The 26,009-nt window shown below is 45.4% G+C and overlaps 1 protein-coding gene across 3 annotated transcripts; it reads right to left on the reverse strand.

Moving 5' to 3' along the window:
- Positions 1–6,478: 6,478 nt before the first annotated feature.
- FBXL12 (F-box and leucine rich repeat protein 12) lies at positions 6,479–25,993 on the reverse strand. 3 transcript variants are annotated; one of them, XM_053369202.1, is made up of 8 exons: positions 25,891–25,993; positions 24,721–24,793; positions 17,856–17,907; positions 15,683–15,781; positions 9,956–10,030; positions 7,998–8,149; positions 7,498–7,610; positions 6,479–6,948 (listed from the first exon to the last, which is right to left on the reverse strand). In XM_053369202.1, exons 1-8 carry the CDS (start codon positions 25,980–25,982, stop codon positions 6,783–6,785), a joined length of 822 nt encoding a protein of 273 aa, XP_053225177.1. In that variant the 5' UTR covers positions 25,983–25,993; the 3' UTR covers positions 6,479–6,782. The 3 variants fall into 3 exon arrangements, with proteins under 3 accessions (XP_053225177.1, XP_053225185.1, XP_053225168.1); XM_053369210.1 differs by lacking the exon at positions 15,683–15,781; XM_053369193.1 differs by lacking the exons at positions 6,479–6,948; positions 7,498–7,610; positions 7,998–8,149; ... (1 more) ...; positions 15,683–15,781; positions 17,856–17,907 and adding an exon at positions 22,250–23,398.
- Between the last annotated feature and the right edge of the window lie 16 nt (positions 25,994–26,009).

Raw genomic sequence — 26,009 nt, forward strand, 5'->3', positions numbered from 1 at the left:
AGAGTTCTCAAGAAAGTGGAGTTGCCCAAAGACCAGTTGTTAAGCAACAAAAGAGAGGTCATAGTTCTGAGGAGGAAAGTGGGTCAGAAGAAAAATTTTCTCCCAGAAGATCTAAAAGACAAAACAAAGGAGTGCCTCCAGTGCGTTTTTCTCCAGATACTGCAAATGTGTTTAGTGTAATTGCAGAGCCCAAGAGTTTTCAGGAGGTGTTAAAGTTACCAAAAGAGGAGGCAGAGCTCTGGAAACTGGCAATGGAGGAAGAGATGTCCTCTCTGAATGAGCACAAGGTTTTTACACCAGTAGCAGCGCCTGAGGGGGCAAAGATTGTAGGCTGCAGGTGGGTGTACAAACTTAAACCTCTGGTGACAGGAGAGTACAAATACAAAGCTCGTTTAGTGGCTCAAGGATACTCTCAGAGGCCTGGAAAAGATTATGACGAGACTTTTTCCCCTACTGCTAAGGGGGACAGTGTAAGGCTGATTTTAACGCTTGGAGCAAAGAGAAAACTCCTGTTAAACCATTTTGATATCCAGACTGCATATTTACATGCATCAATATCAGAAGACCTGTATCTAGCCGAACCGCCTGGTTATGAGACAGGTTCCAATAGAGTGTTGAAATTAAACAAAGCTCTATATGGTCTTAAACAGGCTGCAAGATCTTGGAACAAATGTTTCCATGAGGCCTTAGTGTCATTTGGTTTCAAGCAGAGTACAGCTGACAATTGTGTTTATGTACGTGGTACAGGCAGTGATCAAGAGTTTTGTCTGATTTATGTAGATGATGTATTGTATGCCTGCAAAACAGATAAACAAACTAAAAGGTTTGCCAAGCAATTGTCCAGTAAGTTCAAAGTGAAAGACTTAGGCCCGGTTAGGACATATCTAGGGTTGGAAGTGTGCTGGGCCCAAGATGGCAGCTGCCTAATTAGTCAGCAGAACAAAGTTAAACAACTACTGACTACATACAGGATGCAGGATTGCAAAGGGGCAGTGGTGCCTATGGATCCAGGTTTCATAAAAACACTTCATACAGACGAGAGTCCTGAATTTGAACATCCTGATGTATATCATTCTGTAATTGGAAGTTTATTGTATCTAGCACAATGGTCCAGACCTGATATTAGCTATGCAGTAGGCATATTAAGTAGATTGGTCTCAAAACCCACACTAAATGCCTGGAAAGGGGTAAAACAAGTTCTGAGATACCTCAAACAGACAATTGGCTATATGTTACAATTAAATTCTTCAGAGGATGAAATGTTGAGTTGCTACTGTGATAGTGACTGGGGAAATTTGCCGGATAGAAAATCTGTCACAGGACTGGTCATAATGGTCGGTGGAGCTTTAATCAGCTGGCGGTCACGCAAGCAAGACGTTGTAAGTGTGTCATCAACGGAATCCGAGTACGCCGCATTGAGTGAATTGTGCAACGAGGTGATTTATTTCAAGCATTTGTTAACAGATTTAAAAGTAAATTGTGGAGAACCAGTACAAGTTTACATTGATAATCAAGCTTGTATAACCTTAAGTAAAACAGAGGGTTTCAAATCGCGTTCCAAACATATCTCTGTAAAATACCACAATGTACGTTGCTGTGTACAAGACAATGTAATCACCTGTACTTATGTATCAAGTGAAGAAAATGTAGCAGATGTGTTAACTAAACCATTGGCAAAGGTAAAGAACAAACGAATGTGCAAGGGTTTAGGTTTGCTGGAAAAATAATCTCCTACATAGGTGTATTTGATGTTAATTGTCCAGCAGAATCTGTGAGGGGGTGTTGAGTTTCTGTTAATTGGTTCTCATGGGAAACTTACAGATTCTGGCTTCACACAATTAACTCAAGGCAGTGTCAATTTACTCTTGGCAGAAAGCCAAGGTCAGCTTGACCTAGAAACTACTTACTCTGATTGGTTAACGACCAGCACTCAACTCTGTTATCTAGGGATTGCTAGGACAGTGTGGTGTGTGGGGTGTGTTAGGAGTAGGAGTGCTGTGTGTGGTTAAGAGAGAGAGAGAGAAAGAAAGGATTTATTTTGCTTTGTTTTGTATGCAGAAACTCTGCTGGTTTTATTTTTCCTTTTAATAAATCCTGTAAATAGTTATTCTGAGTCTAGCTGACTAGTCATTTCCACCTCAACTAGCTTCTTCGCTGTGCAGGAAAACTCTGCTACGTTTGGGCTAAAGCCATTAGAGCTATGCCTGACACTTCAAAGTTCCATGATGAAGATGGCTCTCATATGTCCTCTCAGTCTCCTCTTTTCCAGGCTAAACATCCCCAACTCCCTCAATCGTTCCTCATAAGGCTGGTTTCCAGATCCTTGATCATCTTGGTCGCCCTCCTCTGCACACCTTTCAGCTGGTCAATACAGGAAGCGACCATTTTACACGTGTCCACTTGATGCACTTCACATACATGCTTGCTTCTGGCGACCCTGAAGTGGCCCCCAAATGGAGCTGGGGGTGGAATGGGACGGGGTGGTTTTATCATGCTCTGCTGATAAGGAACAGAACAGAACCCCTGTGCAAAATGGTTGCTGCCTGTATCCTTCTTAAATTGTGGTACCCAGAACTGGACACAGTATTCCAGGTGTGGTCTCACCAAGGCAGAAGGGAGTGGCGCCACTTCTTCCTTTGACCTGGACACTCAACATCCATTGATGCAGCCTAGAATAGTGTTTTTTGCTGTTGCATCACACTGTTGACTCATGTTGGGCCTGGGAGTAAAGAGGCAGGGCACAGGGGTTAAAAACCAGAGCTAGAAATCTGATGCCCCCCAATGTTTGCTGGGTGATGGGAGTTGTAGTTCAGCAGCAACTAGAAGGACAAAAGTTCTCCATATCTGAGCAAAAACAAGGAAACTGGAGGAGGAAACTGTGGCTCTCTACAGGTTGGATTGATTGATTGATTTCATAAAATTTATATACCACTTTACAAAGAAAAAAAATCACAAATTTGAAACATTTGAAAGTTTAAATACTAAAATAGATTAATCAACTTTCTAAGTCTCTGGCTAGGCTTGTCTAAACAGGAAAATAGTATAGTGCAGGCACCTGATCTCAACAGGCCAGGATGTCCAAAGTGTAGGTGCTTCAACACTGGTCCTCCTCTCCTGCTCCTCTCTCTCTCTCTCTGATTTCTGGCCATTGGCAGAAATCAAGGTTAGGAGGCAAACACAGTTGAAATCAATAGTCCTTGTTAGTTTAGGCTGCAATAAGTGTAAATATTATTACACTTTCTAATCAGAGAACAGATCACTGTTACACACACACACACACACACAGAGGTACCTCAGTTTATGAACTTAATCCCTTCTGGAAGTCCATTCCTAAACCGAAACCGTTTTTAAACCGAGGCGCGGTTTCCCTAATGAGGCCTCCCACTGCCGGTGCCCTTTCACCGTTCAGATTCCGTTCTTAGACCAAGGTAAAGTTCAAAAACCGGGACACTACTTCCGGTTTTGTGCAGTTCATAAACCAAATCGTTCTTAAACAGGACTGTTCTTAAGCCAAGGGATGTGTGTGTGTGTGTGTGTGTGTGTGAGAGAGAGAGAGAGAGAGAGAGAGAGAGAGAGATGTTTAGCTTTCTACTGACTGCATTTTTGGGTCAGTAAGTCCACTCTGAAAAGTTCATAGAAAGGGGTGGTGTAATAAATCCTGAAAATAATCACGTAATAAATGAAAGGTGCAATCCTATACTTGCAAAGCCCTTGTATGCCAGAGGAACTCAGGATACGCAGCAGCAGAGTGACAAGGATTGCCAGAAAAAGCCCAGTGAGACGGGGGAGGATCACCCCCAGAGTGCACTGGTGTGTGAGGCAGTCAGTTGCAGGTGGAAGTCAAGGAGGGAGAGGACAGATGACGGCCAATGGCTCCTTCTGAGATCTACCCAGCAGGGCAAGCCTCTCTGGCCAAATTGCAGGGAGGGGGACGCTCTGCATGCTTATTTTTGTCCTGGCTCTATTCTTTGGTGACTTGACAAAATGAGTCACCTCTGACTCTTGTGCTCTCCACATGTTATGAGTCTTGAGGCATCACCAAGCTCAGGAGTGGCATGGCAGCTGGATGACATAAGGGGGTGGGGGGAGGCTGAGACTGGAGACCAGAGAGATGGCTGTTATGTACTGAAGTTCTCACCCTGGGCCAGCAGGGGGATACTGTAGATAGTTATGCAAATGAAGGATCGAAAGTGACGTTCAGTGATTGGATAGTTTGTATGCAAATGAAGGATCGAAAGTGACGTTCAGTGATTGGATAGTTTTAGAAAATGGCAACAGTTACATTGTTCTGGAGCTCTATATAAGCAGGCTGACTGAGCTCCTCAGTCAGTTCTGCTCCAGCTTACAAATAAAGAGCTGCTTTGGAAGAATCGCTGTGTCGTCTGATATGTTCGCCCACAACTTAACAATGGCACTTTCCCTTCCCAGGATGCCCCAGGCTGGGGAAGCAGGATGCCCACCTCTCTTCTTTCCTCCTTGGGGATGGGGATAGTCAGATGGGGAGGGCACAGCCTGCTCACCCAGCACCCGATGGCACTCCCACTGGGGGGAACAGTTGCATCCTCCCCAACTCATGCTCAGGGGTCTTGCAAGGCACACGAGTTGTGAGTAGGTCTGCCTTGCTCTATAGCCCTGCTGCCTCTATAGATTTGGAACGGGTGCCGAAGCAGCAAGCAGTCGTCATGACTTGTCTGTGAGGTGCTCATATGATAAACATTACTCATGCACAAAGCAAGCGACATAAACTGGTGCCCACAGCCCAGTTAACTCACCCCTGACTTAGAGGCCCTTTCCCAACTCTCATCCATCTCTCAGATAAGGAAGCAGCTGACAGACAGTCAGCGTGAAAAGCCTCCCTTTTCCCAACTAGCTATGTGCCCCAGGCAGGGGCGCCAACTTGGACCCCAGATTGTTACACCATGCGCCGCAGCAGTGCCTGGGGACCCTGGAAGTCACATCCAAGGCCCTGTGAGGCCTTGGACAGCACCTCCACGTAACTTCAGGTGCTTCGCGAGGCACCGGAAGTCACATCAGAGGCCCTGCATGGTTTGGGTGCTGAACACCCAAAACAATTTTTTTGTGGGTGCTCAGGCCCTCAGGGCCCCCTTTAGTTGGCGCCAGTGGTTCCAGGACCACAGCTGAACATAGTATCAAAGCCAGCCAATTAGCATATACAAAAGCAAATGCATAAACAAACATGAGCTTATTCTTTCAACAACTAACAATTAACCCCCGAGTTATCTTGACTAGCAAGATGGCATCCACAGGCCTTCCAGAGCATTTGCACCCCTTGATTCTCTGCTCATGCTGATGGGGCAGAGGGCAGTTGGAGTCCAGAAGATCTGCAGGGCCCACTGCTTTCCCACTGCTGACCTCTGGCCTTATGCCAGCAGAGCAGTGGCATTTCTCCCTTCCAACCAGTGTCCTATGAGCATATGTCTCCTCTGTTGGGAGACATAGTTTCCTGGATGATATGTATTCCTACCTATCGGCTCAAGGGCCAGGCATCCTTTGAAAGTCCTGCCTCAGGCTCAGAGAGCTCCTGACCATCAGCCTCAGGTTCTGCAGGTTCCTGGCCACCAACCCCAAGGCTTAGTGTCAGGAACATGGAAGACCAGTTGCCCAGCTGGTGGTACAGCAGACCTAGAACTCAAGGCTAGGGCTAAGCCATATACAGAGTTCAAGACTGTTAGTTGTGTTTTTTTTAAAGGCTTAGGTGTGAGAAGGCCAAGCACTAATGGGCAGCATCTAATGAAGTTCCAGAGTCCAGAGACAGGCTGAGCTAAATCCTAGTGGTTAAGGGAGAAGCATCAAGATAACACTTCCATCCTACCCTAAAGGTTGGTACCATATGGTCAGGGACTGGTCAGATGAGGAGGAGGGGTGGAGACCAACCACCACCCCAGGAGGCTTCTGGGCAGGAGGCAGGTGCAATTAGCATGGACCCAGATGCGTGGTGGTGGCACGCTGGGAAATAATGGAGGAACAGGAGCAAGCTAGCAGATGCTCCAGTCCTACACAGAGACAGGAGTCCGAAGTGGGAGAAACAGCACAGCAGGCAGTGGACAAAATGTCACTTGAAAGCCTGGTAGACCCTCCTCCTCCTCCTTGAACCAGGCGTTCCCTGCGTATCTTAGAGCGGAAAGTCAAAGAGAGACAGAAAGATTCCTTTGCTGGGCACCATAGGCAGCAGGAGAGGTTGGGAAGCTAGGAAGTACCGCAAGGGGGGGGGTGGAGCAGGCATTCTGAGCAAAGTCTCAAGATTGGGGGAGCATAATTCGTGGCCTCTCTGTGTATTTCTCTTGATTTAAATAAAAGAACTGAAAGAAGGTCTCTGTCTCTCTGATTTCACTAGGCTCACGACACATACCTGCTGTGCAAATACGTATCAATATTGGGGGGTATCTTTTATGTGAAATTTCATGTGGGTGTTTTCAAAAGGGTAAGTCACTAAAATAACAAAACAACACGTAGCAGATGCATTTATATAATACTTTATAGCGTTGAAAGTGCTTTTCTTACACCATCTCAGGAGCCCTGTAAGGAAGGACAGAATTATTTCCCACAGTTTGGAAGAAACAATTGCTTAAGAATTTCTATGTCAGCAGTAAATCTGCCATTTTCCTCAAATAATTGGGTTTTAAAATGAAATCTTGAAAGTTTGTTTGATATCTTAGAAATAATAATGATAATAATGTTTTCCTGACATTGCTTTTTTTGGAGCTGTCAGCAGGTTAGGGTTTGAAGTGGCTCATATTAGGCATGAAGATCAAGGCAGGTGTTCAGGTCCTCTTGGATGCAGATGTCGGCTTCACTGGTAAGGCTTTCTCACAGACATAGAAGGATTCAGAACTGCAGGTGTAGTCATTCCATTCCCCGTTGATCCAAAGTTGGCCACAGTCCTCATCCTGGTTTTGATAACTGTTGGGTTCTCCTTGCTTCCAGTTCCTGTGATGGAAGCAAGATGTCTCTGTCTCTCTCTGAGCATCATCAGCATAATCATCATCACCAAAAATTCACTAAACCTATTTATGTTCACCCACTAGGAATTCTAGGCCACTGTTTCCCAAACCTCTAACAGATTAATATTTGCCTCCCTAAATTAAAATTGAAAGCCTATTTACTTTTACAACTAAAAATATTTATTCCCTGTACACGTCTACTCAGAGATGAGCTTCACACTGTGTCTGTTGCGGCTTATTCATAGGTCAAGTGGGCATAGGATTGCAGCCTATCATATATTATTATTTTTTAATAATATTATTATAGGGTTATTATATTATTGTTCCATAGGCTTGCAGCCTTCCAAACACAGGACCGGTGTGACCAAGTTGCTTCCCATACGAAAAACTGGCAGTGACACTGTCACCCCTTGTGACCTCCAGTCACGGAGAAGCAGCCGTGAGGGGGCCGTGGCCTCGGGAGTGGGGAGTGCAGAACTAGGTGGGCCTTTGGCCTAGTCCCACAATGACCCCAGAGGAGTTGCCCAGTGCTTACTTGAAGCCTGTTCTGTAATTGCTGCCGTCCAGCCATTTCCACTCGCCTTCTGTGTGTTGGTCATGGAGTCCAATCCAATAGCGCTCATTCCTGGTCCGTGTCTGTATGAAATTCTGCAAGAGGCAAATCCAAAATACAGAAATATGGGGCTGTGTCAAACAAAGGCATCCCATTAGCGCAAGGACTTCCATCTTCCTCTCCTTTTCCTCACCCTCCCTCCCATTTTTTCCCTGGGGTTCTCCAACGTCCAGAGCAGACTTGGGGGGGTGGGGGCACAGGGACAGGAATTCCATTGTGTAGGCGGAAGTGCCTGTGTCGATGGGGCCAGTTCTCTTCTTACAACCATTGCTTCTGTGTTTGCGTGAAGATGAAGATTCTGGGCTGCCTACTTTGCAGAGAAGGAGAAGAGTTGCTCCGCTGCAGTCAATGGGCAAGAGCACTTTGCCTGCCTTAGGCAAGTGAGTGAGTGATCAAGGAAAATATGTTTCACATCTTGTTACCTGTTTGGCCAAACTGTTAATGATGACCAGCTGAGAGTGCTGCTGTTCACACTGCGCTTTGGCCATGTGCCAGGACACGGCCTTCAGGGAGAAGTAGTAGCATTTCCCACTGAAATATTCCCATTGTCTGGTGTCGGCACCACACGGAAACACTGAGCAAAGGAAAAAGACGAGAGAGAGAGAGAGAGAACTTGGCACTAGCCTAGCTTGTCAATTTAGCAGGGTCTAAAAAGTACCAGAGAACAACGGCTGGGTGTAGGGACTGCTCTTGTGACCCAGCGTTGTGTGTTCAATGCTGCAGATGTAGTGTTGAACTGTAACCGTAATTCTTGGGGAGGGGGCAAGCCATGTACTTTGAATGTGCTGTGTTCAATGTGCTCTAGATTGATGGTGGTGCATAGGTAGCCTAAATGAAATACACCTATCCTTTTTAAACTGACTTATTTATTATTACATTTTTATTCCACCTTTCTTCCAAGGATCTCAAGGTAGCATAGGTGGTTCCTCGCTCCCGTTTTATCCTCACAACAGTCCTGCGAGGTAGGCTGGGCTGAGAGGCCTTGCAGGGCTCAGTGCTTCGTGCCTGGTTTCTCAGGTTCAAGTCCAACACTGCAGACACCTCTCCACATGGCTTCCCATCCATAAACTTTAATTTGCACAGTTTATTCTGGAATGTATTTACATGACTAATGTGACTCCAGGTATGGACACGTAACACTAATCTCAAAAAAGAAAACTTTTAAATTTTAAGTCATTAAGTAAATAAGTTACAGGTCAGAAGTACTGTCTTGCCGATTATGATCACTTCACAAGGAGAGGCTGAAATCAGTTCATTTATAAAAAGCAGAAACGGGTAGTTTTTAGAAACAACTCTCTTACTTTGAGCTTCTTGTGGGATCACCTAAAAGGACTTGGAGCAGAATTTGGGAGGAGGCTGGGAAGGCAGCCCCTCCCTGCAAAGGGGAATATACTGTTATAAGCTTGGGGTTGGTTTGGATGGTGTTTTGGGGTCCCCTCCAAGCCTGTGGTTTTCTATCTGTAAGATGAGATTCTGTAGCAGAAGGAACCATTTTCTTTGTTAATGGCCAAGCTTGTTAAGGGTCAAGAACACTAGCTAACCAAAGAGAGGCCTTCCTCCCTTACCCGGCTGGAGCCACGTCATCCCTAGGGCGTAGGAGAACAATTGGCCAGAGGCTGGTCTCATCTTGCTCTCTGTGCTGAACCAAAGCTATTGCTTTGTGTGTGGCGAGATGTCAGGGACTGGCTGGATGAGGAGGAGCGGTGGAATCACCTGACCAAGATCTCCCCCGGAAATCCCAGAAGAGGATTTGGATCCTAGATCCTGGTGGTGGACAACTGGGCACACCTCAGAAGAAGGGAAGAGCTTTAATAGAGAGACTGGCGTTTCCCTGTTGTCCTCTGATCTGTGATGGAGCTGTTCTCTTGGTCAGCTCCCTTGACCCAGAGGTGGGGGAAGGTCTGGAAGCTTAATGGGGGAGCAAATCTGTTAATGCTGTGAGTCTTTCCATCTTATGCCTGGGATGTATATACAGTGGTGCCTCGCAAGACGAAATTAATTCGTTCCACGAGTCTTTTCGTCTTGCGCGGTTTTTCGTCTTGCGAAGCACGGCAGGCGCAACTGCACCTCTTCAAGCGGTTTTAAGAAAAAAGGAAACAAACTCGCAAGACGTTTTCATCTTGCGAAGCAAGCCCATAGGGAAAATCGTCTTGCGAATCAACTCAAAAAACGAAAAACTCTTTCGTCTTGCGAGTTTTTTGTCTTCCAAGGCATTCGTCTTGCGAGGTACCAGTGATGTGTAAATAGAACCCTATATCAAAAACACACCGGTCTCTCCTGTGACCTTCATTTCAGGGAAACTGAACCTGAGGTGAACGCCGACACCCCTGAAGTCTCTCAACGCTTGGAGACTGAGGTCTTTGTAGCAACAGAAACTTACAGTGAAAATCATGTCCGTAGGGATCCTTCGCAAGGGCTGTGTGGAGCTTGCTGATTTCTGAGGATGCTAATGCAACTGGCGTGATAAAGAGGGGGAGAAAAATATGTCAGAATCTTCCTTCATCCTGCTGCCCATTTCCAATTACATAAGAGTAGGAATGCCAAGCCACCATGAAAAGGTCATCCTTGTTACGGGTGTTTTTTTTAACCTTTGAACCTTTTGGCAGCTTTTTTTGTATAACAGGCAAAGGGCAGAATCAACCTTGTGCTCACAGAATGGCTTTGGGTCCACCTCTGGTGGCCGAAGAGGAGGGAAGAGGACTTTCCCCCTCACCCATCACACCACCTCCCTCCTAATTCTGAAGGGGCCCCAAATCTGGAGCCTATTGCGAGGAAGGCATTTTGGGCAGAGTGGGGCTCCAGGGACACCGTTTCTCCTCTTCTGGCATGAGTGGAGAGGCATCCACAGAATGTGAAATCAAATCATGCGGCTTCCTGCAGAGAATCCTGGAAACTGCAGCTCACCTCTCACAGAGCTACAATTCCCAGCACCATTAACAAACAGCAGTTCCCAGGATTCTTTGGGGGAAAGAAATGTGCTTGAAATTTATGGTATGTGTCAGGGAACTGCCATCGGAAGAACAGGAGGTGAAAGGGCTCACAGAGGTTGGGAGAGACTTATCAGCTGAGGAGGGAACCAGCAGGGGGAGAGAAGGAGCTCCAAGGGAAAGTGAGTCGGAGGGATGGCTCAGAGACACTTCCAGCGAAAACAGTGGGGAGGTTTCAGGACCTCCTATAGGGACACCCACTCCTCGCCGGAAACTGTCGCGCCGAGAGTCCAGAAGGCGCGTTTCCGTTAAGGAGTTTTTATGCTGGAAGAAATTCCGTAAACGCCCACTGTCAGATTCTACCAGTGACTGACGGAGCCATGCTTAAGGAGCTCCGTTACAGACAGAGGTTTGTGGACTTAGCCAAACTCTGAGGGACTTGGAATTTAACGCACAAGCAGCTCATCATCCCATCACAGTATGGATAAGTCACCTCCTGCCATCTCCGACCATGCTGGTTGTGCCCTACAGGAAATCCTGCAGGCAGGGGCAGCACATCCCTGCCACCCCACCCTGTGCCACTCCTACACCCTCACCTGGGAAGCCAGAGAGGTGGTCTCCCCACGGGTGCGCTGCCCACCCACCCCAGCAGAGCAGAGGCACCAGCAGAAGCGCCAGAGAGATCTTGCAAGACTGCTCTGCTGGCTGAAATGGCAGGCTGAGGTGTCCATGGGGATGCTGCTTGTTTGGCTTCTGCCGCCTGAGGTGGCTCTTTCACCCTGCCTCATGGGTGGGCCAGTGCTGTCTGGAGGGCACCAGGCTGAGGAAGGCTGAGCTGGAAAAAAGCGCCTTTGGGAAGTGCAAGGGGACCAATTGGAGTCCACCCAAAATGCTGGACTGGCTGTCAGAATTTGGGGATACCTCTACCGGAGCACGCAAGGCTGTGCTGTATGTTTCCTTGATCGTTGCATCTTCTCCTGCACTCTCAGGGTTGGGAACATAGGAATCTGCCTTATAATGGACCATCTGGCTTAGTGTGGGCTGCACTGGCTTGCAGCAGCTCTCCAAGGTTTCTGACCACGGACATTCTCAGCCATATCTGGAGGTGCTGGTGACTGAACCTGGGACTTTCTGGACACCAAGGAGATGCTCTGACATTGAGCTGCAGAGCTTTCCCAAGGCATCCTCACTGTAGCAGTTTGGCTGGGTCAGCTTTTATGCCCCAGATTCTGTACAGCTCTTCCCTGCCTCAGAACCAAAGCACAGCCTCTGCCAGCCAAAGGAGGGTAGGGAGAGTTGTCACAGGAGCCTGCCAGTCAGTATCACACAGTTCAAAGTTGGAGTTAAGTCTTTATTAGCAAAACCACAATCTCCACAGACTTAGCTAAATGTCGGGCCTAATGAGCACAGGCCCCTTCATGGATCACTGCCTTGCCGTGGCGAAGGGGCTTGAATAACTCAGAGAAGGTATGAGCTATGCTGTGCAGGGCCACCCAAGATGGACAGGTCATAGTGGAGAGTTTTGACCAAACGTGATCCACCTGGAGCAGGAACCGGCAAGCCACTCCAGTATCCCTGCCAAGAAAACTCCATGGACAAAGGCAACAGACATATAAAAGTTATGACGCTGGAAGATGAGCCCCTCAGGTCGGAAGGCGTCCAACATGCTACTGAGGAAGAGTGGAGGACAAGTACAAGTAGATTCAGAGCTGATGAAGTGGCTGGGCCAAAGCTGAAAGGTTGCTCAGTTGCAGATGTGCCTGGAAGCGAAAGGAAAGTCCAAGGCTGTAAAGAAGAATATTGCATAGGAACCTGGAATGTAAGAACCATGAACCTTGGTAAGTTGGATGTGGTCAAAAATGAGATGGCAAGAATATTGACATTCTGGGCATCAGTGAACTAAAATGGACGGGAATGGGTGAATTCAGTTCGGATGACCATCATATCTACTACTGTGGGGAAGAATCCCGTAAAAGAAATGGAGTGGCCCTCATAGTCAACAAAAGAGTGGCAAAAGCTGTACTGGGATGCAATCTCAAAAATGATAGAAAGATCTCGATACGAATCTAAGGCAGACCTTTTAACATCGCAGTAATCCAAGTTTATGCACCAACCACTGGTGCTGAAGAAACTGAAATTGACCAATTCTATGAAGACTTACAACACCTTCTAGAAATGACACCAAAGAAGGATGTTCTTCTCATTATAGGGGATTGGAATGCTAAAGTAGGGAGTCAAAAGGAACAACAGGCAAGTTTGGCCTTGGAGTCCAAAACGAAGCAGGGCAATGGCTAATAGAGTTCTGCCAAGAGAACAAGCTGGTCATCACAAACACGCTTTTCCAACAACACAAGAGACGACTCTACACATGGACATCACCAGATGGGCAGCATCGAAATCAGATTGATTATATTCTCTGCAGCCAAAGATGGAGAAGCTCTATACAGTCAGCAAAAACAAGACCTGGAGCTGACTGTGGCATCAGCTTCTTATAGCAAAATTCAAGCTTAAACTGAAGCAAGTAGGAAAAACCACTGGGCCAGTAAGATACAATCTAAATCAAATCTCTTATGAATACACAGTGGAAGTGAGGAACAGGTTTAAGGATTTAGATTTGGTGGACAGAGTGCCTGAAGGACTATGGATGGAGGCTACAGGAGGCAACAACAAAAACCATGCCAATGAAAAGGAAATGCAAGAAAGGAAAGTGGCTGACCGACGAGGCCTTACAAATAGCGGAGGAGAGAAGGCAAGCAAAATGCAAGGAAGATATTGAAAGATACAGGAAATTGAATGCAGATTTCCAAAAAATAGCAAGGAGAGACAAGAAGGCCTTCTTAAACGAGCAATGCAAAGAAATAGAGGAAAAAAATAGAATGGGAAAAACCAGAAATCTGTTCAAGAATATTGGAGATATGAAAGGAACATTTCGTACAAAGATTACCATAATAAAGGACAAAAGTGGTAAGGACCTAACAGAAGCAGAAGACATCAAGAAGAGGTGGCAAGAATACACAGAGGAAGTATACCAGAAAGATATGGATGTTTCGTATACCCCAGATTGTGTGGTTGCTGACCTTGAGCCAGACATCCTGGAGAGTGAAGTCAAATAGGCCTTAGAAAGCACTGCTAATAACAAGGCCAGTGGGAGTGATGATATTCCAGCTGAACTATTAAAATTTTTAAAAGATGATGCTGTTAAGGTGCTACACTCAATATGCCAGCAAATTTGGAAAACTCAGCAGTGGCCAGAGGATTGGAGAAGATCAGTCTACATCCCAATCCCAAAGAAGGGCAGTGCCAAAGAATGCTCCAACTACCGCACAGTTGCACTCATTTCACATGCTAGCAAGGTTATGCTTAATATTCTACAAGACAGGCTTAAGCAGTATGTGGACCGAGAACTCCCAGAAGTGCAAGCTGGATTTCGAAGGGGCAGAGGAACCAGAGACCAAATTGCAAACATGCACTGGATTATGGAGAAAGCTAGAGAGTTCCAGAAAGACATCTACTTCTCCTTCATTGACTACACAAAAGCCTTTGACTGTGTCGACCACAGCAAACTATGGCAAGTTCTTAAAGAAATGGGAGTGCCTGATCACCTCATCTGTCCCCTGAGAAATCTCTATGTGGGACAAGAATCTACAGTTAGAACTGGATATGGAACACCTGATTGGTTCAAAATTGGGAAAGGAGTACTACAAGGCTGTATATTGTCTCCCTGCTTATTTAACTTATATGCAGAATTTATCATGCGAAAGGCTGGGCTGGATGAATCCCAAGCCGGAATTAAGATTGCCGGAAGAAATATCAACAACCTCAGATATGCAGATGACACAACCTTGATGGCAGAAAGTGAGGAGGAATTAAAGAACCTTTTAATGAGGGTGAAAGAGGAGAGCGCAAAATATGGTCTGAAGCTCAACATGAAAAAACGAAGATCGTGGCCACTGGGCCCATCACCTCCAGGCAACTAGAAGGGGAAGAAATGGATGCAGTGAGAGATTTTACTTTCTTGGGCTCCATTATCACTGCAGATGGTGAAAGCAGTCACAAAATCAAAAGACGCCTGCTTCTTGGGAGGAAAAGCGATGACAAACCTAGACAGCACCTTGAAAAGCAGAGACATCACCTTGCCAACAAAGGTCCGTATAGTTAAAGCCATGGTTTTCCCAGTAGTGATGTATGGAAGTGAGAGCTGGACCATAAAGAAGGCTGATCGCCGAATTGATGCTTTTGAATTATGGTGCTGGAGAGTCCCATGGACTGCAAGAAGATCAAATCTATCCATTCTGAAGGAAATCAGCCCTGAGTGCTCACTGGAAGGACAGATTGTGAAGCTGAGGCTCCAATACTTTGGCCACCTCATGAGAAGAGCAGACTCTCTGGAAAAGACCCTGATGTTGGGAAAGATGGAGGGCACAAGGAGAAGGGGACGACAGAGGACGAGATGGTTGGACACTGTTCTTGAAGCTACCAGCATGAGTTTGACCAAACTGCGGGAGGCAGTGGAAGACAGGAGGGCCTGGCATGCTCTGGTCCATGGGGTCACAAAGAGTCGGACACAACTAAACAACAACGAGCACAGGAGCTCATTCCTGGTGGTCTTACTCCATGAAAACCAGTTGCTGAGACCCTACCCCCTCACAGCCGTCTAAAATTCCCTCCTCTCTAGGGCTTTTCCCAAGCAGTCAGAGACTGCACCCACATGCAGCCAATCCCTCATCTGCCCTTTTCATGCCTTTCTTGCTTCTGGGAGACAGGAGGGAGGGGAGCTTGTCACAACAGGAGGGGGAGATACCTGTGATTCTTCCCCAGCTGGACTCATCTCTACCTTTTGACTTCCCTCCTCTCACTCACCTGCTTCAGCTTCTGATCTTCTCTCTGCCACAGGCTCTCCAGTTCACTAAGCCCTATAGCCCCTTCGGTTCCTGACACCTCCTCTACCCAGTTTTCCCCATCTTCTCCCTGCAACCACACATTGTCCCACTGCCACTTCCTGGGCTCTGAGCCTTCTTTCTATGGTGGCTTCCCAGCTGGTTCTTCCCACCGTTCCTCTATGTCCAACCAGTCCGTGACAAGAGTGTTTGCTCTGCTGCTACCTGAGCCCATAAACTCCACCCAAAACAGTTCTCTGATTTACAGATGATGTGATGTAGGCAGTAAAGGAGAAAACATACCTTTGGAGAGGGCCACCACAAAGCCAATGACAATCAGCAGGTAGGAGACACCCAACAGTGCATAGATCAGGAAAAATGGCCTCTGAATAAGATTTCTCCCTTCATAAGAGGAAAATGAGATGATGGGAACTTGACGCTATGCAGACTTCTCTTTGGTAAAAAGTAAGGTAAAAAGTATTTGCCTTCAAGAAAGGATTATGGCTGGTGCATTTTCCCTTCATAGAAGCTTCTAATCACTTTTACATGCATACAGAGATGGAGGAGAATTTTGTTAGGTCTGCATGTTAAAGCTAACCAACCTAATCTGCACCTATGGGACAAATACCTGGATCCAAACCAGAGATGGATAAATCCACTAAGCTCAGTTTCTCTTGGTTTCTCATTTTTCCATTCTTAAATTCAATTTTCCACATTTCACACTGCATCAGTGTGCAATTTTTTAAAAAGTCCTCACAAATTTTTTTGTGAACTGAACATAATTTCTCCACCATTCCTAATCAGAACATAATTCTGCCCTACACTGAATTTTGTGATAACAGTTCTTGACAGAATATATATATATATATATATATATATATATATATATATATAAAAATATGTGCACAAAAGGGAAGTGCCGTGGGTTAAACCACAGAGCCTAGGACTTGCCGATTGGAAGGTTGGTGGTTCGAATCCCCACGACGGGGTGAGCTCCCGTTGCTCGGTCCCTGCTCCTACCGACCTAGCAGTTTGAAAGCACGTCAAAGTGCGAGTAGATAAATAGGTACCGCTCTGGCGGGAAGGTAAATGGTGTTTCCGTGCGCTGCTCTGGTTTCCCAAAGCGACTTTGTCATGCTGGCCACATGACCCGGAAGCTGTACACCGGCTCCCTCGGCCAATAAAGCGAGATGAGCGCCACAACCCCAGAGTCGGCCATGACTGGACCTAATGGTCAGGGGTCCCTTTACCTTTATATGTTTAGAAATGTGTACATTGAGATATGTGTATTTAAATACTATCCTGTGACAAAGTAAGTATCTAAATACAATTCTTATTTGATTGATGCACGCATTGTATTTATACCCCATCTTTTTCTTCCAACCAGCTTAAGGTGACATACATGGTTCCCCTCCTCCTTATTCCATCGCCACAACCCTGTGAGGCAGGTTTATCTGACAGGCAGTGATTGGCCCAAGGTCACCCATCCAATTTTTTGTATGGATTAAAAAAAAAGATGAAAGTGGAAGCTGGATAGAAGGGACTTATGAATGCAGAACTGACAGAGCCTGGAAGTAGACTAATCCACCCCTCGCTCTGTGATCTGGAGATATGCTCCCCCCGCCTCATTTGGACCGAGGGCGGCTCTTCTAATTTATTTTATTGAGAGGGTAAATAGAGAGACTAACCATTTGTGGTTAATGATTTAGAAATGTGGCATTCAACCTTTTTAGGCCATCAAAAAGATTTGCTTCATTAACCACAAATGGTTAGTCACTAATTTTGATGGGCAAAAAATGTAGCAAGCAAATATGTTCTGCGTGTGGCACAGAAGTCGCAGCTCAGTGAGTGGGGACGGAATGAAGTTCTTTTGTGCTCATTGAGGCCGCCTGCCAAAGCAGCGGGCCTAAGATGACCACTTCACCCAGACGTGCAAACCTGCAAAGTCTTGTGGTTTCAGCCTCTGCTCCTTGGCTCTTCACACTCACTCACTGGGGCTGCCAAAATGAATGTATTCTTTAGGGCAGGGAATAATTAGCAAGCCTAACTGCAAGGGTCCACTTAAGTGTTTTAAGGCAACTGACTGCCACCCACACTTCAAATGAAAAAAGAAATAGCAAATCAATATAGTAGTATTCAGTTCAAAATACAAAATCCAAGAAACATTAAAAGCACCCGAAAAAAGCAGCAAACTCAGCAGCATTCCAAGTTAAAAGTGACTTTAAAAACAGGTTAAATTCAAAGATCTTTGCTTGGGGCTGAACAAAGCTCCAAACAAGCATAACTTGGGAGAATGTTCCAGAGATCGTGGGCTCCACCACCATCCCTAGACTTGCTGCACTTCAAGCGGATTTAGTCACCTGGAGAGGATCCTTCCCAAGAGCTGATGGATCTCACTGATTGGCCGATCCTTCAGGAAAAAGCTACAAAACCTTTGGCAAATGCCAAACAAGGGGAACAGGGAGATCATCTTTACCTTTAGAAGTTCGAAAGTTATCTGCATACTTTTCTTCATCCATCTCAAAAAGCTGTGTGAGGGAAAGGTGTTGTTTGCCTTTGGTGTTGTTTTGAAACACTTTTGAAAATAGGGACTTTTGTCATTTTACTGGGGTTGCTCTGCATAGATGGTTAATGATTAATTTAGGAGAAGCCCCTGTTCTCCTATCCTCAGACTACCTCTTTCCAGAACATACCTCCCCCTTGAAAGCATGCCCATTGCACACAAATCCAGCAAGGTTCATGGGCAACTCGTCGTTTGATGAATCCGTAGCAGAATTTTGCAACTGTACCAGATTAGCAGAAGCTGGGTCATTGTTCCCTGTTCTCAGCTATGCAATTTCGGGAAATGGGATCACCCTAAAGCGCACGTCTGAAGGTGATTTTACTTGGTCAGGTAGCAGGCTTTAAGTTGAACAAGATGAAAACTAAGGTCTTAGAGAAAAATTTAACTGTGATTGAGAGAGATAAGTTTCAGAAGGAGACAGGATTAACATTGGTTAAGAAAGTGAAATATTTAGGGGTTAATATGACTGCTAAGAATGTGAACTTATTTAAAGACAACTATGAAAAATGTTGGACTGAAGTGAAAAAGGACCTAGAAATATGGTCAAATTTGAAGTTATCACTGTTAGACCGAATTGCTGTGATAAAAATGAACGTATTGCCAAGGATGCTGTTTTTGTTTCAAACATTGCAGATTGTGGACAAAATGGATTGTTTCAAGAAGTGGCAGAGAGACATTTCTAGATTTGTCTGGCAGGGCAAGAAGCCTCGAATAAAATTTAAGATATTAGCTGATGCTAAAGAAAGAGGTGGATTTGCCCTGCCAGACCTTAAACTTTATTATGAATCAGCCGCCTTGTGCTGGCTGAGAGAATGGCTGCTTCTTGAAAATACTGATGTGTTGGATTTGGAAGGTTTTAACAATGTATTTGGTTGGCATGCATATCTGTGGTATAATAAGGTTAAAGCACATAAAGCGTTTAAAAACCATATTGTCAGAAAAGCATTGTTTAATGTCTGGATAAGATATAAGTACCTGCTAGAAAATAAAACCCCAAGATGATTGTCACCTATGGAAGCAAAGGCTCAGAAAAAACTCAATATGGAGGCCAAATGGCCGAAGTATTGGGAAATTCTGGAACAAGAGGGAGACAGATTAAAACTGCAGAGTTTTGAAAAATTAAAAAATAGAGTGCGAGACTGGCTCCATTATTATCAAATAATGGAGGCATATAATTTGGACAGAAAACTAGGCTTCCAGGTGGAAAAATCAAAATTGGAAACAGAATTGTTAGATCCCAAAGTTAAGAATTTGTCAAGAATGTATAACTTGCTGTTGAAATGGAATACGCAGGATGAAACGGTGAAATCTGCTATGATTAAATGGGCACAAGATGTTGGACTCAATATTATGATGGCTGACTGGGAACAGTTATGGATCACAGGTATGAAGTTTACAGCATGTAATGCCTTAAAAGAGAATCTAATGAAAATGATCTACAGGTGGTACATAACACCAGTCAAGCTTGCAAAAATCTACCATTTGCCCGATAATAAATGCTGGAAATGTAATGAGACTGAAGGTACATTCTTTCACCTTTGGTGGACATGCCCAAGGATTAAGACTTTCTGGGAGATGATTTATAATGAAGTGAAAAAGGTATTTAAATATACCTTCTTGAAGAAACCAGAGGCCTTTCTCCTGGGCATGGTCGGCCAATTGGTGCCAAAGAAGAATAGAACTTTCTTTATGTATGCTACAACAGCAGCAAGAATACTTATCGCAAAGCATTGGAAGACACAAGATTTACCCACCCGGGAAGAATGGCAGATGAAGTTGATGGACTACACGGAACTGGCGGAAATGACTGGCAGAATCCGAGACCAGGGAGAAGAGTTGGTGGAAGAAGATTGGAAAAAAATTAAAGTCTATTTACAGAAATACTGTAAAATTAATGAATGTTAGAAGGATGCTGGAATGAAGTTACATGGCTTCAGCAGAAATGTTATAAAGAATTAAGTAAAAATAGATTGTTAATGGGTCAAAGTGGAAAATTTAAGGTTAGATTGGGTTAAGATAAATTATAAAATTAAAAATTACTCAATTAAAAATTGAATAAGATGGAAAGGATTTGCTGAAACAGCTAATTGAATTAGAATACAAAAAAAGGGAGGTGTGAGGAGGTTGATGAAACAAGTAAATGAAAGATAAAGATATGGAAATATTGGATGTGTTCTTAACTGCTTTTGTTTATTTTTCTGTTTTACTGTATTGTTTTTTGTTTTTTTTCTTTCCTATGTATTGTAAGGTATTGATTTTTTATTTAATTTTTCATTTTTTCTTTCTTCTTTTTTCTGTAATCTTTAAACCTTTAATAAATATTATTTATATGAAGGTGATTTTACTAGCTGCACGGGTTGATATGGGAGAACACAATCCTATCATTTTCCTGGGCTCAAGCTGTGAAGACTTGAATGTGAAAAGCAGTACTTTGAACTGTGTCTGGGAATAAAACTATAACTGGCGTAGTCATGAAAAGATACTCTAATGAATTTGGGGTGTTCAGCAAGATGCCAGACCTGGATGCCAATCCCTGGATCTGGCAAGTGCTAGATTTTAATCAAGGCTTCCATTCTTGGAACAGCCAGGCTAGTTTTCTGGGGAGTTGACAGCCTGGGTGATGAGCCATTAAGGGGGATTCAGGGGCAAATGGGCAAGATAGCAAATGGGCGGGGGCCCCTCTCAACAGATAAAGTCAGAGTTTGGAGCAGTGATGTGACTTAGAAGCAAAGCAGTGAGCTGGAATCAGAGCAATGCAGAAAGCAATGAGTGATTTCTGTCTGAATCTAAGGCTGTGGCTGTGGGGGAAGCAAGCACTTTTGGGGTGCTGTGAACCCCTCCAGCATAGGCTCAGGTTGTATATATGTGTAAATAAACAATATATCATAAATACAGTGGTACCTCTGGTTAAGAACTTAATTCGTTCTGGAGGTCCATTCTTAACCTGAAACTGTTCTTAACCTGAGGTACCACTTTAGCTAATGGGGCCTCCCGCTGCCGCGCCGCCGGAGCACGAGTTCTGTTCTCATCCTGAAGCAAAGTTCTTAACCCGAGGTACTATTTCTGGGTTAGTGGAGTCTATAACCTGAAGCGTCTGTAATCCGAGGTACCACTGTACAACAGTTTCCACTGTGCCTCAAAAGTAAACACAAACTGCGTAATGTGGCACCCTGAGGACAAAATTTGGCACCCCCTAAATATTTCTTATTTTTTATGGATCTTCTCAGTAGGTATTATTATTATTATTATTATTATTATTTTGCACCCCCTCAGCTTGAGGCTCTTTGTGGGGGAACCGCCTGCACCTCTCCCAACAAACTGAGGTTGATGTTCAATAGCTTGGGGGAGAAGATGCTTTTCTTGCCTTTATTTCCTTTATTTTGTACATGAGTAATAAGAAGGACCCTAAATCTCTCTTTTGGCATTCCAACAGTTAGCAGACAGCAACAGCAGTCTAAATCAATAGCTACTGTTGGTTTAGGCTACTTGCCAATATTATAATGCTTTCTAACCCAGGGAACAGTTAAGGAAGCTGTTTCCTGGATGATACAGTATGTGTGCACACAGGATTTTTCAGAAGTGTAGAATCTTATCTATGGCATGGAATTTAGGTTAAAATGCATGTTACACAAGAGCATAGTCTGGAGGAATTATTCGAAGTTGAGCTAATAGGGGGGTGCTTGGATACAGCACTTCCTTGCTCCTCTGCTAATTTCCCTAATTTTTCTTCTTGTGCATAAAAATGTTTTTTTTAAAAGAACCTCTTTCAGGCTTGAATGCTTCCTCTATCTATTCCATCCAGACATTTAGAAGCTTCTGTTACCATCTTTCATAAAACACAGCTTGTTGTGTTGTGAAGCTGGCTTGTTTCAACAAAGCATAGTTAAGATTAACCAGAGGTGTGGATGTAACCCTAAACAGCAGTTAATAAAGAATGGAAGCAAATGCGTTCAGTCACCTCATTCACACCATAGGAGAGGAATCCATGAGAGGCTTATTCCCATAACGGCAAACCACCATTTATCATGATGTCTATTATGCCTTCCAGTTGATGAATACCAGATTCCTGGCCTAACCAGGAAGTGAGGGCATCTTCTGAGTGGATTACCACTGGCTTTTCCTTAAAACAACATGAGATCTTTCTTGTGATCTTTCTTGATGTATAAGGCAGATAGCAAGTTAGACTACATTTTACTAAAAGCAGGCCCACTGCAATGAATGGACTCAAGTCTGCTACGCTTTGCTCTGAGTGGGACTTACATTGAAAAGGATGATCAACTGTAAAGCCAATGGACTTCAGTTCAGTATGATGTGCAACGGATGTTTAATTTTTTAGGTAAATAAACTGATATGATAACACTCTTGAAGTTTAGGCATGTTTCCTTTCAGAGGTGCAATCATCTTGCCAGTTGGATCTACTCTGAGTAGAATTAGCACTGGATACAACCCTCAGCTTTTCTGCTGTGACGATGTTCCAGAGCACATGCAGCCACACTTTGAAAGTCATGTTGTCAATGAGTGTGCAGCTCCTTGCCATTTCTCTCTGGGATGCCATCAACTTAAATGAGATCAAGACTATGCATGTGATGGTTTCATTGCCTCTTGCTCCCCAGAGCTTCTCCACAATGCGCACAAGCTCACGGTGTAGACACCACACTGGAATCTCCAAGGGAGACAGCACTTGTCACAACACAGCCCGGCAAATCCGCCTGGATTTTGTGGATGACCTGGTCTTGGAACTCTAACCTCCTTATATCAAGATGTCTGAGCCGGGGCAATTTCTGGCAAACGGCCACAATGGCTTCTGAGGAAAGCTTGCAGCAGGACTCCAGGCAGAGGTCCTCCAAGTCTAGCAAGCTGCTTAAACAAGGAAGACCTCTGTTTTCCAGAGAAGGATTGTCCCCGAGGTCCAGACTTTGCAGGTGCCTCATGTGGAACGCAATGACATGTGTGAGTAAATTGCCAATGCTACAGCGGCGCAGGGTGAGGTGCTCTAGGCCTCCCAGGTGTGGTGCTGCTGCCTGGAAACCTTCAACAGTTATCCGGTATGCCTCGGACAGGACCAGGGTCTTGAGATTGCCCTGGATGGAGATGTTCAGCAGGTGCTGGCTGGAGAAGGCAGGGACATTCTGGATTACAAGGTGCTGAATCTGTGGAAAGGCAGGGCAGGTCTTCGAGGCTTCAGACACTTTGAACCACAGAGAAGGGATCTCACAGGAGCTCAGTTCCAGGGTCGTGACAGAGGAAGGGATGCAATCATAGGAGAGTGAGCGAAGGTCTGTCTCTGTCAGGCACAGGCGGTGGAGATTGGGGCATTGCCTGCCCAAGGCCTGCATTAGTGCTGGGGTAAAAACTTCTTGCTTGCGAAGGGAGTGGAGGGATCCCCGTGCCTTCAGCGTCCGCAGGCTGCCTCGAAGATTGTTCCGCAGCAAGTGCCATAGGGCCTTGGAGGACATCTAAGTACAGGGAAGTGAAGTTTGCATGCTTATCAAAAGCCACATGGGCACACGAGGAAGAGAGCACTACAACTGCCAAATCACTGCCAGACCAACTAACCAACTAAGGCTGCAAGGCTGGAGACAGGCCCATGCAACTCTGTGGGACTTGCACCTTGGGGGAACATAAAGGGCAACAGATGGCGGAACATGCACAGTTTGCAGCCGATTTCCTAATGTCACATCCACACTGCATATTTAAAGTTTCCCCTACCCCCGAAATCCCAGGAACTAGAGTTTGTTAACGGTGTTTGGAATTATGGTTCTGTGAAGGGTAAACTACAGTTTCCATGGTTCTTTAGGAGGAAGCCATGTGCTTTATAGTGTGGATGTCAAATGTACTGGCAAAATGTTGAAGTTTCCAAAATGTTGTTTCATTTGCTGTTTGGGAACTCAGGAAAGGGATGGAAATGTTTCATTTTAATTTAGATGCATGCAGGGGGAAGGGGGTAGGACCTCAGAAGCAAATCTCACTGTGCTCAATGAGGCTGATTTCTTAGAAATTTTAGGATTATAGCCTAAGATTCCAGTGACTAAGGACAGAGCCTGCCCTCATCCTCCCCTGACTAAAAAACCTAAAATAAATTGTACAAAATAGTGTATTAAATTTACAGAATTTTGTACATTAAGTACATTACTTTAATTTGCATAATTTATACAGGTTGCCAGAAAGTCTCATGCCTGATGTCCGCTGGATCATTTTGCTCCAGGATACTGGATATCTGGCTAAAGTCATCCTCTAGCGTTTTCGCACTGACTCTGATCTGGCATAGCCTGCTCCTCACATGGGGGAAGGGCCAGAGGTCAGTGGCAGAACACTTGCTTTGCCTGCAGAAGGTCCCAGTTTCCATTCCTGGCATCTCCAGGTGGAAACCCTGGAAAGCTGCAGCCAATCATTGTACAGTGGTACCTCTGGTTGCGAACAGGATCCGTTCTGGACGCCCGTTTGCAACATGAAAAGAACGCAACCCGTGTCTGCGCACGCGCGGGTTGAGATTCACCGCTTCTGCGCATGCACGTGACATCATTTTGCGCGTCTGTGCATGCGCGAGCGGCGAAACCCGGAAGTAACCCTTTCTGGTACTTCTGGGTCGCCGTGGGACGTATCCAGAAAGAACATAACATGAAGCGGAGATAACATTAGGTATGACTGTACATAGTACTTGGCTAGGTGGGCCTCTTCTCTGACTTGGTGTAGGGCAGCTCCCTATGCGCCTACCTACCCAGGCCTGTTGCCACAACTACCCAGCAACTAGTTTAAGACGGAGGGCAGGCATTTTTACCTTGTAAGGAGTTAGGTCCAAGTATCTCCACAGCAATTTGTCCCGCACCAAGCGACGCCATCGTCTGCAGACTCTGCAGAAAGACGAGAATAGCTGAGTCATTGTCATGGACCTGAGGTGAAACAGCCAGTTTGATCATCTGGCATCCTGCCATACCTAGGGTTGCCATATTTCAAAAAGTGAAAACTGGGACAGAAAAGTTGTTGGGCTTTTTAGGTTTTGCCCAAATCTCAAACAATTGAACAAACTGTAAGTTTTTGAACTAATTTTAAGGGAAATCACCAAAAAACAACACTGCTGACATGGGTTGCCACACACACACATTGTCCCAGATGTTTCAACGATTTCCACCTGGATGCTGTTTCCAGCTGTTTCTGATTGCCAGCTATATCCAGGAAATTCCGGACATATGGCAAGCCTAGCCAAACGGCACAGAACCAAGCAGGAGGGCAACCATACTGCTTGAATAATTACATTGCCTGGAATTAACTTTCCTGGAATCTGTACAGCAGATGACTGCTGCTTGGACTCCTCTTTGCTCTGATGTGGCCTTGAGAGGAGAACAGCTGTGTGATAAGGGAGAAAGGCTGAAGCAGGTTGAGGAGGAGGCTTGGAGCTGAGCAGGCAGAAGGTAAAAAGTGTGTATTAAACTGAAGTTAATAGAGTAATTTAGTTTATAGAGATTTTTTGCACTGATATTTTGGGTATGGCTGGGGCTAGAAATGGGATTGATCTTAACCTTGTGTGTTTTTTGGAACCGTTAGCCATTTTGAGTTTCTTTTGCAAAATATGAAGTATATAAACTTTTAAAGTAAAATGGGAATGGGGGGGGGAATAAACACATGAATAACCGCCTCCGATAATTTCACATTCGATAATGATGGCATAATGTGAACAGCTCACTGGGCAGAGCACGAGACCTAATCTGCGGGTCGTGGGTTCGATTCCTGCCTTGCAGGGCGTTGGACTCGATGGCCCTCGCGGCCCCGCCCCTTCCTAGTTCCAGCGTTCCAACCTACAGGCGAGCCTGGGCATTGCAGCCCCGCCCTGGCCAGGAAGCGGCTCGAGAGGAGGGAGGGAGAGCGGCAGCCGCAGGATGGACCGAACCACTCTGTGGAAGTGGGGGGGGGAGGAAACCATGAAGCCGGGAGAAGGGAGGGAAACACCCACCGGGCCCCGCCCAGCCGGTCGCGCGGCGGCAGGCATTCCAGAATCCGGAGCAGGAGCGAGTCCGGGAGGGCGCAGAGGCCTGGCCGCTCCATTCCGCCGCCGTTGGTTCCTTCCGCGGG

This window comes from Podarcis raffonei, chromosome 2 (genome assembly GCF_027172205.1).
Source record: "Podarcis raffonei isolate rPodRaf1 chromosome 2, rPodRaf1.pri, whole genome shotgun sequence".
Taxonomy (NCBI): Eukaryota; Metazoa; Chordata; class Lepidosauria; order Squamata; family Lacertidae; genus Podarcis; species Podarcis raffonei.